This window comes from Podarcis bocagei (genome assembly GCF_964188305.1).
Source record: "Podarcis bocagei genome assembly, chromosome: 1".
In the NCBI taxonomy this organism is placed as follows: domain Eukaryota; kingdom Metazoa; phylum Chordata; class Lepidosauria; order Squamata; family Lacertidae; genus Podarcis; species Podarcis bocagei.
Window position 1 is genome coordinate 8888453 of NC_138125.1, and position 13091 is coordinate 8901543.

Sequence of the window (13091 nt, forward strand, 5' to 3'; positions counted from 1 at the left end):
GCCTGGTAGATGAAGGGAACGCAGTGGATGTAGCCTACCTTGATTTCAGCAAGGCATTTGACAAGGTGCCCCATGATATTCTTGTAAAGAAACTGGTAAAATGCGGTCTTGACTATGCTACCACTCAGTGGATTTGTAACTGGCTGACTGACCGAACCCAAAGGGTGCTCATCAATGGTTCCTCTTCATCCTGGAGAAGAGTGACTAGTGGGGTGCCACAGGGTTCTGTCTTGGGCCCGGTCTTATTCAACATCTTTATCAACGACTTGGATGATGGACTCAAGGGCATCCTGATCAAATTTGCAGATGACACCAAACTGGGAGGGGTGGCTAACACCCCAGAGGACAGGATCACACTTCAAAACGACCTTGACAGATTAGAGAACTGGGCAAAAACAAACAAGATGAATTTTAACAGGGAGAAATGTAAAGTATTGCACTTGGGCAAAAAAAATGAGAGGCACAAATACAAGATGGGTGACACCTGGCTTGAGAGCAGTACATGTGAAAAGGATCTAGGAGTCTTGGTTGACCACAAACTTGACATGAGCCAAAAGTGTGACGCGGCAGCTAAAAAAGCCAATGCAATTCTAGGCTGCATCAATAGGAGTATAGCATCTAGATCAAGGGAAGTAATAGTGCCACTGTATTCTGCTCTGGTCAGACCTCACCTGGAGTACTGTGTCCAGTTCTGGGCACCACAATTCAAGAAGGACACTGACAAACTGGAACGTGTCCAGAGGAGGGCAACCAAAATGGTCAAAGGCCTGGAAACGATGCCTTATGAGGAACGGTTAAGGGAGCTGGGCATGTTTAGCCTGGAGAAGAGGAGGTTAAGGGGTGATATGATAGCCATGTTCAAATATATAAAAGGATGTCACATAGAGGAAGGAGAAAGGTTGTTTTCTGCTGCTCCAGAGAAGCGGACACGGAACAATGGATCCAAACTACAAGAAAGAAGATTCCACCTAAACATTAGGAAGAACTTCCTGACAGTAAGAGCTGTTTGACAGTGGAATTTGCTGCCAAGGAGTGTGGTGGAGTCTCCTACTTTGGAGGTCTTTAAGCAGAGGCTTGACAACCATATGTCAGGAGTGCTCTGATGGTGTTTCCTGCTTGGCAGGGGGTTGGACTCGATGGCCCTTGTGGTCTCTTCCAACTCTATGATTCTATGATTCTATTTACGGAAAAACCTCACACTGTGTAATTAAGTGAATATATAGTTTGGCCCTTAGATGCCTGGGCTCCACCATCATACTGCCAGTCCAAGATTCCCACCACCTTAGATTATCAAACCTAGAATAGGTGACAAAAGGGTGGCTTTGTTATTCATGTACAAAGTGTTGCAAGCTCTATTTAGCAAGTTCTTTCTATCAGCTTTCCAGAGCCAGCTTCCATTTTTCAGCGGTATCATCCTAACAGCGTTCAACATATTTCCAAGTAGAAATCAATTTCGTCTCTCTCGTGAGAAGAAAACACAACAAAAACAACCATAAAGATTCACAGCCTCCAACGTTTGAAATGAGCCTTGCAACATATTCCCAGAAAAGTCCAGTCTGGTGAAATCTCCACTAGCTATAATTAAAAGCTACTACGAATTGTTGGCATCTGTTGCACAGAAGCTGCATCACCAACTATTCCATTCCTCCTATAGCAGACCTCTAATCTGGATTTGGTATGCTCCGGACGTGAGATTTGTGTACCCGAAGATGTTTTTGTACAGCTGGCATTACTCTTACTTACTTTGGAGCAATAATGGCAGGGTTTAGCAACAAGATCGTGGTACTTCTTTTAATAGCATTATTACTAATAGCATAGTTATTAATAGCATACTTATTCCGAGGGGAGATAACTATCCCTTAAGGTTTTTAATTATGTTTTTAATACAAATTTGGATTCTCAAAGTTATGAGCACTTGTTGTTTTAATATTATTATAACCACCTTGTTAATGTGCACAGGGAACATCAGGACATGTCAAAAATATTCCTTTGCTTGTGATTTTGAATAATTCTGAGGTCAACTGAGCATTTTCCTGTCACTTTCCTTATTGCAAAAGGTCCAATTTTGGAAGGAAGTGGGCTTGTTGTAGCAGACCTCGCTAAACCAAGTTTAGCGATGCAGCTTGAATTCACTGCTATGTGTCTGAGGCAAGCTTTACCTACTACGGAAGTAAAAAATGCAGAAGATTTAGGGCAGTTCCAAATGGTTTCTGTTTCGGGGTGGGAGATTCAATCACATTCCAGCAAATTTAGGTTGGGCAATTAAAGCAGATTTGGAGAGCTGGCTCATCAATCCTGCTTCCCCAAAGTGAAAAGGAAAAATGATGTGGGGCAGGGGTGGCACTTTATTTATGGAACTTCGTCTAATCTCCCCACTTGCAAACAAATAAAAAAAAATGCTCAGTAAAAGCACGTCAGCTTCATCTAACTTTCCTGCAATGAACGCTCAATAAGCAGGACATGGGAAAGCGCCCTTGATTTAACTTTCTATATCAAGAGTGCTCTTAAAAACACAACAGCAAGCAGGACTAATAAGGGCGAAAAGGACAACCAAAAAGGGGCTAAGCTTCTGTATTTTCCTTACACCACAAAGCACAGAGGTTGGGTGGCCATCTGTCAGGGATGCTTTCATTGAGATTCCTGCGTTGCAGGGGGTCAGACTAGTAGACTTTCAGGATCCCTTCCAACTTCTATGTTTTATGTGGAAATTGCTCGATCACGGGCTGCCCAAGTCTGGAATTTCCCAGACATAGCTGGGATTCGGCCATCGGAAACCCTCTAGGCGGGAAATTGCAGAAGTGTTTGCGAAAATCCGGGTGTATGGCAACCCAAGTAGATTTCGGCGTATTTTTGTATCTTGATTTTCACTTTTTGAACGCGGCAGCCCTATAATGACTGGGTATTTCTTGATTTCTTGATGTGCATTGGGCTGGACTAGATGACCCAATTCTACACTCCTATTATTCTACTTATGGTTTATGACTACTTCTGCTGTGTTTCATAATAATAATAATAATATTTATTTATACCCCGCCCATCTGGCTGGCAAGTCGCCTTGAGCATGGCTCTAACCATAGGAAGGCGGCGTTCAGATCAAATGATGGCGAGATCTAAATTTAATAAAGGTAGATAGATAGATAGATAGATAGACAGACAGACAGACAGACAGACAGATAGTGGGCTGGACGCGGGGAAGAATAATGTCTCCCCACTCCAGCTCTGAGAGCAGCACCAGCCGTGCGCCAAAATAAGCCAAAATTGGGGGTTCCCCTCATTCTCCCCCCCCAAAAAAAACCGCTGATCCCTGTGAAGGAAACTGCTCCCGCGGCGCGGAGGAGGGAAAACAGCTCACCCACGCTGCCCAAGTGGCCCAGAGCCGTCGCTGCCGCCGTGGACTCGGGTCGGGTGCAGGGCGGAGGCCGGGGATCCATCGCGGCCGAAAGCCAGGCTAGGCCGCGCGGTTGCCACGGCAACGGGGCGAAAGGCGGCCTAGTGCGCGGGCCGCGATCCTGCGCGCGCCTTCCTGCCTGCCTGGGAGCAAGAACCATGGAACCCGGTGGGGTTTGCCTCCGAGGAGGCGTGCAGGGAGCTGCGCTGTTTGCAGGAGCCGGGCAGCAACACCGCAGACGCTTCAAATGCTCTGCCCGTGCTTTAAGAACAACGAACAGAACCCCTCTCCCTATTTTTGTTTGTTTGTGGCTTTCATTGATTTTTTAAAAGGGGGATCCTTTTTAAATTAATAATAATAATAGTAATAATAATAATTTATTTATACCCCGCCCATCTGTCTGGTTTCCCCAGCCACTCTGGGCAGCTCCCAACAGATGGCTAAAAACATGCTAAAACATTAAGCATTAAAAACTTCCCTAAAAAGCGTGTGCACTTGCATGTGCAATAATGCGCCTACCTTCCCTTCCCTGTTTAATGATCATGTCTAACTAATCATTACATCCTAAGTACAATGAATTGATCATTATTAGCGCCCCCCTTTCAGTTCACATGACGACTGACGTAGAAGGGGAAAGAAAATTTCAATTATTTGTTTGTTTCATAAAATGTATACACCGCCAGATTGTAAAAAGGAGAAAAAAGAGAAAGTAAAACAACAACCCTCAAAGCGGTTTGTTTAAAAGCAATATGAAAAGGTCCTGAAACTATGCGTGGCGTTTTACCTGTGCAGGGCAAAACTATTTGATAAAAAAACCACTTGTGGTTTATCCTACAGACTCTTCTGGCCCCAAGGCAAGACTCCTTTCCACAATGTTTTCCTTGCAATATGTGGCTCCCCCCCCCCAACAGAGTTTCTTTCTCAGCTTTTTAAATATATTTTTTATTAAAGATTTTCTTGAATTACAAAAATACAGTGTAACAACGCAGCTTAAGCTGGTGCATGGGGTTCTGTGTGTACAAATGCGAAAATATGTAGCATCCGAGCTGCTCGCCTCTTGAATTATGCTCAAGAACCATGAAAAATGAAAATTGAAATACAACTTTCCGTGATGTATTTCCACCTCGGAGCTGCTCCAGACTCGAGTTTCACTGCAGGTATATATATTCTGCAGCATCTACTTGACGGTGGAGTTATCCTGCTTTTTGAATTGTTCTGCAGTGCTATCCCAAGGCTACCACATTATTGCTGTCTGGAGGGACTATAGCATAACAAAGGTGGGGAAACCTCCCCCACCCCCCAAAAAAGATCAGTTGTGGTTTGAAAAGCTACAGGATTCAGAAAAGAAGTTACAGGATATTCACTGGAACAGCAAGACCACACTAAAACTTCTGCAGGTGGAAATAGTATTGAAATTGCAGATGGCTACCCTAAAATGTCATGTGCACAAATCACCATGAACAGACAATATAAAGAATGGAGAAGTCAGTAGCGGGACATTTCTGGTTTATTATAACCATAACAGTTCAAGAGAAGTCACTATGAGTTCTTCGTGTGCAGTGCAAATCCAGCTTCATAAATTGCCTTATAGATTTACAGTACATCCCAGCAAGTCAAATGCTGGATCAGCCATCAGCTTTACTCTTCTCTTTAATAATAATAATAATAATAATAATAATAATAATAATAATAATAATATCTTTATTGTCATTGCCCCCTTCGGGGACAACGAAATTACTTGTACTAGGTGGGATATCTGCCTTTTCATTTTTTTAAAGCAGCATGTATACAGTTACTGTATACTCCCATCCTCCTTCCCCATCACAAAACATCTTTTCAAAAAAAGTTTCAGAATTGTTTCACAGATTGGAAGAGATATTGTATGTATTGCTGGCACCATTAGCTAGGTAAAGGTACCCCTGCCCGTACGGGCCAGTCTTGCCAGACTCTAGGGTTGTGCGTTCATCTCACTCTATAGGCCGGGAGCCAGCGCTGTCTGCAGACACTTCCGGGTCACATGGCCAGCATGACAAGCTGCATCTGGCGAGCCAGCGCAGCACACGGAACACCGTTTACCTTCCCGCTGGTAAGCGGTCCCTATTTATCTACTTGCACCCGGAGGTGCTTTCGAACTGCTAGGTTGGCAGGCGCTGGGACCGAACGACGGGAGCGCACCCCGCCGCGGGGATTCGAACCGCCGACCATGCAATTGGCAAGTCCTAGGCGCTGAGATTTTACCCACAGCGCCACCTGTGTCCCTTTGGCATCATTAGCTAGTTGCTAATAAACACTGCCCACAAACACCTCCCCATCCCCTGCTTCTTGATGTAAATTAGCCATCTGGAAAACTTGCAGCATGTGTTTTGTAGAGCTCATCCTGGGGCAGAATAGAAACATGTTTGCATGTGACGCCACAATTGCGTTTGGCTTCCCTCAAAGAATTCTGAAGACTGTAATATGTTAAGGGTGCCGGGAATTGTAAGCATTTTCAAACTACCATTGTCCCTGTCCTAAAAAAAAAAAAATCTTATATGTATCTTCAGCACTGAACACATCTGGAGTTGGAGAAACTAGGCGGACACGGAGCAATGGATCCAAACTACAAGAAAGAAGATTCCACCTAAACATTAGGAAGAACTTCCTGACAGTAAGAGCTGTTCGACAGTGGAATTTGCTGCCAAGGAGTGTGGTGGAGTCTCCTACTTTGGAGGTCTTTAAGCAGAGGCTTGACAACCATATGTGGAGAGCCAGTGTGGTGTAGTGGTTAAGAGCGGTAGTCACGTGATCTGGGTAACCGGGTTCGCATCTCCGCTCCTCCACATGCAGCTGCTGGGTGACCTTGGGCCAGTCACACTTCTTTGAAGTCTCTCAGCCCCACTCACCTCACAGAGTGTTTGTTGTGGGGGAGGAAGGGAAAGGAGATTGTTAGCCGCTTTGAGACTCCTGAAGGGGAGTGAAAGGCGGGATATCAAATCCAAACTCTTCTTCTTCTTCTTCTCTGATGGTGTTTCCTGCTTGGCAGGGGGTTGGACTCGATGGCCCTTGTGGTCTCTTCCAACTCTATGATTCTAGGCAGCCAAGCAAGTACAGAGTGATCTGCAGTGAGGCATACAGAGAATATACATTTCCCTATTCTTAGCGGGCCAAAATAATCTGTCTCTTTGCTTCCAGGAGTTCAAGATACCCAAATTGCTCCCTGCTTGACTGTGTTGGCTGGTTCCCATTGGGACTGGCAAAGCAGAAGACAGGGAAATCAACAGGAGGTGGAGACAGAGCCATTGAGAGCGGAGACACCTACCAGGTAATTCCAATTCCCCACCTGCACCATTCTTCCCCCTGTTAAATTCTTCAAGGGAAACCCCGCCAAGGCCACCACATGGATTGTAATTTGAAAGGCAGGAGTACAGAGGCTGGCTGAGGGCAGACTGAGGTTGTTGGAGCAGTGCTCCCTTTTTCCTAATGGACCAGCCCCCCGTTACTTGCCACAGTTTCCATCAGAGCGAGATCCTTACTACAAACTGTACAAACCATTCAGAAACAAACGCTCCTAAATGTGGGGAAAGCTTGAATCTGGGTGAGGTCGTTATTCGGTATTGGGGGGAATTTATTCAGAGGAGGAAGTAGGTAGATATTCAGTCTTCTGGCAGAGCTCTAGGGATAAATCAGGCCATGTTTGGCATTGGATCTGATACAGGGGAGGACCCATATAAATGCTCCATTGTGAGAAGAGCCTTAACAAGTGTAAGACTTCCCTCAGGATCTCCTGGTTCCTTCTGCTCCATTTCCAGTCTTCCCTGTACTTAAATGAACCATAAGTTGCCACTTCACTGCAGCCAAAAAACCCTCCAGAACTATTTGGCTATATTAAGCCATGCAGAATGTACAATGTTTCCAGGCAATTTAAAGGTAGGGACTGCAGGTACGATCCTGGAGTCCAAGATCGTTTTGAAACAGGCTGTCTTGGGGATTAGAAGCAAAAGCATAATGAGTTCCTAGGACTCTGGGAGCCTGCACTGATTCTGCCTTGAGTACTCTCACGGACTGCCTTTGCACATAACACTAAACCATGGTTTAGTGCCGCAAAAGTGAGCAAGCCCTCAGCTTCTGCATTGCCTTCTCCTTGTGCGCAGGACTTCAGCTGAGTTTAGTTTGATTTTAACTAATCTTGGCACAGTGTTATGTATTAGTCAGGTGTAACAGTGGTCAGTTGTTAAACAAGTCAACTGCAAACCATGGTTTATCTAACTACTGCTTGTTTTAAACCAGGATCCCTGGTTCTACTTCATGCTGAGATTATTTGAAAAGCAGAATTGAACTTGGTAGATGTCTGTGTCTTGACCACATAGGAGGGGGAGAAATGGAGCACATGAGGCAGAGGCTTCACTCAAGCTCATAGAGGCTCATCTGTGGAGCACTAAACCATAGTTTAACAATTCATGCAAACGAGGCCACTATTTATGGTAGCTGTTGGCACTATTTATAGTTTCCCTACCACTGCTTCCTATAGTTATCTCCCGCTTGGACTACTGCAATGCGCTCTACGTGGGGCTACCTTTGAAGGTGACTCGGAAACTACAACTAATCCAGAATGCGGCAGCAAGACTGGTGACTGGGGGCGGCCGCCGAGACCACATAACACTGGTCTTGAAAGACCTACATTGGCTCCCAGTACGTTTCCGAGCACAATTCAAAGTGTTGGTGCTGACCTTGAAAGCCCTAAACAGCCTCGGCCCAGTTTACCTGAGGGAGCGTCTCCACCCCCATCGTTCTGCCCGGACACTGAGGTCCAGCGCCGAGGGCCTTCTGGCGGTTCCCTTATTGCGAGAATCAAAGCTACAGGGAACCAGGCAGAGGGCCTTCTCGGTAGTGGCACCCGCCCTGTGGAACACCCTCCCATCAGATGTCAAAGAGATAAACAACTACCTGACATTCAGAAGACATCTTCAGGCAGCCCTGTTCAGGGAAGTTTTTAATGTGTGATATTTTAGTGTATTTTTGGTTTCTATGGAAGCCGCCCAGAGTGGCTGGGGAAACCCAGCCAGATGGGCGGGGTACAAATAATAAATTGTTGTTGTTGTTATACAACAGAAAGCTGATTTTTCTGATAGATATTATCCAGTTCCAGTGCTGCCAAGATGAACTTACAGCCTGCTGAGGCTATTGAAGAGCCATTTCTCAGAGAGAACCTAAGCAGTGTCAGCAGCAGTGATGTGAAATGGAAGGCAATGCTGCAGAGTCATATTATTATTATGAGTACCTTTTGCTACATACGCAGTATAAAACTGTACGCAGTATGAAACAGGATGATAGCTGTGATTAAAGTGGCAAAGAGGACCTCTTTTTTTTAACATTTAGTAACATTTATTTCTGCATTCGGTATCAAGTACATAAGTGCAAATATTCAGAGTCCATAATTAAGTCCTACAGAGAACGTCATACAAATCTGTGATACATGTTACAAGCCGGTAGTCTTCAATTCCCATACATGTTGATCAGCCTGTTGATCCCTTAAGAACAAAAAAAAAGTACTGGGTGGGTTGGTTTTGCTTGATTCTTTTTTTTCCCTTTTAGAGAGTTATACAAAACGGCTTATACCATATCATTACCGGTTTCTCTTTCGTTTTTCATTACTTGTGCTGGAAAAAACACAACAACACTTAAGGACGTCTGTCTACGATTCTAGATAAGTTAGTAAAGATAAACTCAACCAGCAAACCCAGTGGACATAGAAGCAAAACCGCATCAGTGCACTAAGCAGGAAAGCCCTAGCGACATGTAACATTAAAAGTTATCGAAGCAATGCCAATAGGAGGAGGAGGAAGAAGAAGAAGAAGTAGTAGTAGTAAGAGAAGCACTAGGAAATAAAAAATAGAAAGTTCAATAGTATTTTTAGGCTCTCACCATCATGCACTTGAGAAGCAACACAAGAACCACACTTAGAACACTTTTTCTCTTTACTATACTTTAGTGCTTGACACACGTGATTGCAAATAGTCTAAGAGAGAACAGAAACAGCAGGAGAGGAGAAAAAAAACAGCTGCTTCGTTGTTTCACATCTCTGAGATCATGGTGTTTGAAAGAGAGAGAGGGGTGAAGGCAGATGTACCATGTTTAGAGCCCTCCGACGGGCACATCAGCTGCGTTCAGTCCAAACGTCCCTTTCCTTTCCAGGGTCGAGCTCTGGGTGGAAAAGAGTTCTGCAATTCTGAAGCGGGAGTTGGCTGTGGACAGTGCCGATTGGCTGGCTCCCTATGACGTCACCCAGACACTCATCCCTCCCCATCCCTGGAGTACTTCTGCACTTAAAAAACAACAACAACCCAAAAGTGCCTGAAAATTCAAGTGAAGTTCTCGTTTTTATTTTTAAAAAGAAAAAGCTGGACAGCCAACCTGAAGCCACAGGGCTGGGGGAGGAGAGACAGCCAGCCAGCTGAACCAGTGTTCAATTCACTCGCACTGCAGCTGAGGGACACTCTGTATGCAATCTTTCTATTTTATGTCTGCCTTCACCCAGAGAGAGAGAGAAAGAGAGAGAGACGAACAATAAATTATAAGTAAAAAGTAAGAACAGAGCTGTTTTCATCCCAGACTCCTTCATCATTCACGCCTGTAGGTGAGGAATTCTTGCTGCTGTTTCTACTCAGCCTTCCTCTTTGCGCCTGGGATTTTTGCTTGGATCCTAGAGATGAAAAGGGGAGATTAAAAAGAGAGAATTAAACACTGATTCAGGCAAGCCGCTCCACAGCGTGTTTCATTTTCTCTGCTAGGCAGCGCTCATATGGTACAGCTCCTTTCACTTAGAAACATTTTCAGCTAGGCTGCGCTCACTGCATGAAAAAGAGGCAGTCTCTTTTTGTATCTTCTTTTCTATTTAACCTAATTTGTACACCGATTAATTGCAAGAACCTCTCAGTGGTTTGCATAAAACATCAAAGGTGCTTTAAAATGATTAATAAAAGTCAGAAGTTAAAGAGAAGTTGACTGAAAATATTTAAATACAAATAAAACCAGCAGTTAAAATATCCCGCCCCGCTCTCTCTCCCCCTACGCACAGAAATGTGCATGTCAACATTGCATACTTGGGTAGTCTTGCTTAAACAAAAACACTATTACCAGGTGCCAAAAATAGGACAGTGGTTTGCCTGATTAAATCTCTGAAAGCCCCTCCCCGCACGCCCAGTGAAAAGCTCCACAGAGGTTTGGAGAGACCAGATCAGGGCATGAAAAAGCTAAGCAAGTGTGTTTGGCCAGGACTGGAATTCACATTAATCACATGAAGAGGAGTCTGATTCTGCCTTTTAAAAATCCTGACAGGCCCATTTCAAAAAAGCTGCCTTGATAGGCAGGGAAGGAGGCTCAGTGTAGGATTTGCAATGCAGAATCTTAGAGGGGAGGAACGCTTTTTCCCCCCATAGCTGATATAAATAAATTGGTTTAGTTAATATTATTTCGATTTCTTACCCTGACCTTCATCGTAAGGTCCCAGGGCAGGTTACAACAACATAAAGAAAGGCAATATTAAAATCAGTTAAAACAATTTACACCAGAAGAATTGGAGTTTGTGTTTGTGTGAGAGGTGTCAAAGGCCAGGGTAAAGAGATATGTCTTCAGAATAGTCCAAAAGCTGTACAATGAAGGTGCCAGACAGACCACGGCAGGGTGGGAAATCCACAACTTAGGGGCTGGCCTAGCAAATCCCATCTCCCTGGCTGCCTCTCCCAAAATGTCCAAGGGCACAATAGGGCTCTCTCTGCTGATCTGAAACCTCCATAAGGTCTGTGGGGAAGAAGGCGGTCTCTTGCAATATGAGAATCTTCCCTAACAATAGAACGGGAGAGGATCAGGCAAGATTAATCCTTTGTAAGATTCTGCAACCTGAAAAATATATAACTGTGAGGAATACAATTGGAGAGGCGAGCTGCAGGCTGTTTGTGGACACCCCCAAGGGAAGGTTTGACCCTTCTGCCCTCAACCATCCCTACTGTATAGTTGTCAGTAATTTGACCCTCTAGGAAAACATTGCGTTAGGAGACTCACTTTGCCACGACGGTATTTATGTGGGTCCTCACAAGCCCCAAGTATTGGTCAATCTGTGCCTGAAAAGAGAGGAGGATGGGGGAGAGAAATCAGTGAGGCATCAACATGGAAGAATCACAGAAGAGTTGGAAGGGACCCTGGGGATCATCAGGAAGCCCTGTTCAGGGAAGTTTTTAGTGTGTGACATTTTAATGTATTTTTAATCTTTGTTGGAAGCCGCCCAGAGTGGCTGGGGAAGGCCAGCCAGATGAGCGGGGTACAAATAAAGTATTATTATTATTATTATTATTATTATTATTATTATTATTATGATTATTATGATTATTATGATTATTATTCTTATTATTATTATTTCCAACCCCCTGCATTGCAGGATTCTTTTCCCCAATGTGGGGCTTGAATCCTGGGATTAAGAAAATAATTTATACATTTGACAGAGGTGTTCTCCAGAGCTGATGAAGTTAAATCAGCATCATTTCATTTATACCTCACCCATCTGGCTGGGTTTCCCCAGCCACTCTGGGCAACTTACAGCTCTCAACAAACACGCACTTTGTGTTAAGATATTCCATTCCACCTTAAAAGGAACAGGCATGATTGTTGTGTGTCACAAGCCTGTTTTCAGTCCAGCACTGCTTGCTGGGAACTTCCGTTTTGTGTATTGCTTTATGCTGCTTGATTGGACATGAAAGGGAGAAGTCATGTTTTTCCTTTGTCCTGAATGAACAGCTTGTAGATATGCTTTACATACGCCTCTTTTTGCCCTTCTGTTGTGAAGAGTTAATTACTCTGCTGATTAGAGCGTGCTCCAGCTTCTGAAGAGTTCTAAAGCTGCGGGTCACTGTTTGATGCTGTTCCAAGGACCAGAGATTGCCCGGCTACCGGCCGGTGGGCTGGAGCCAGCTGGGGGCCTGCAAATGGCCCCCATTTCCTTGTACACATCTCAACACTTTGGTCATAATCCCCAAGTGGAAATTTCTTCCATACTTTATAGTAACATTGCCCATTTGCCCACAGTCCATTTTGTAATAATTTGTGTGCAATTGGGGACAAAATAATTAGTTTTAAAAAGGGGGGGAACAGTGGGGGGGACACTCCCCCACTGCCAAGAATAACTTCTCCCTGAGACCTATAGATTGCATTAGGAAAAACAGAGCCAAATGTGCTAAGTGGCTCTCAGGGTGGGGGGATGCAGTGGGGCCAGGAGAGAGAAGGAAGGATCTGGTGTTGGAATACTGCAACAAAACTTGTTAAACTGTTTTCCCAAGGTTGGGGAGCGAGGCATTTGGGCTCCGCTTCAGACAGCAAAATGTCTTTGGCCTTTATAGATTATGCAAAAAATAATAAATAAATAAATAAATAAATAGAAATAAATAAATAAATAGAAATAAATAAATAAATAAATAAATAAATAATAAGTAGAAAATCTTTTTTTAAAAGAAACCCACACCAAATGGCTAGCAGCCAACACTTTCTCCAAACTATCTATGCATTACTCACCAGCGCATCTCATCACTTCCCTATCTTTGCAAAACAGATTTTTTGTTTTGTAAAAGAAAAAGATCTAGAAAAGCGCCAAGCGTGTATTCAAAATAAAGAATACAGACTGAGAAGTAAAGAGAAATTATCTATCTATCTATCATCTATCTATCATCTATCTATCTAT

The 13091-nt window shown here is 44.0% G+C and overlaps 2 protein-coding genes across 4 annotated transcripts in view; both read right to left on the minus strand.

Moving 5' to 3' along the window:
* The window catches only part of CCDC175 (coiled-coil domain containing 175), a 38408-nt gene extending 34913 nt beyond the window's left edge, over positions 1 to 3495 (minus strand). Inside the window, exon 1 of the mRNA XM_081191962.1 lies at positions 3353 to 3495. Within this exon, the coding sequence (XP_081048088.1) occupies positions 3353 to 3431 (79 nt within the window). The 5' untranslated portion in view covers positions 3432 to 3495. The remainder of the gene's footprint in view (positions 1 to 3352) is intronic.
* Positions 3496 to 8726: 5231 nt separating this feature from the next.
* RTN1 (reticulon 1) overlaps positions 8727 to 13091 on the minus strand; it is a 136986-nt gene continuing 132621 nt past the window's right edge. For all 3 annotated transcript variants that reach the window (XM_081192191.1, XM_081192190.1, XM_081192193.1), the window contains 2 exons: positions 11426 to 11484; positions 8727 to 10067 (listed from right to left, as the gene is read on the minus strand). In XM_081192191.1, coding sequence (XP_081048317.1) covers positions 10025 to 10067; positions 11426 to 11484 — 102 coding nt within the window. In that variant the 3' untranslated portion in view covers positions 8727 to 10024. The remainder of the gene's footprint in view (positions 10068 to 11425; positions 11485 to 13091) is intronic.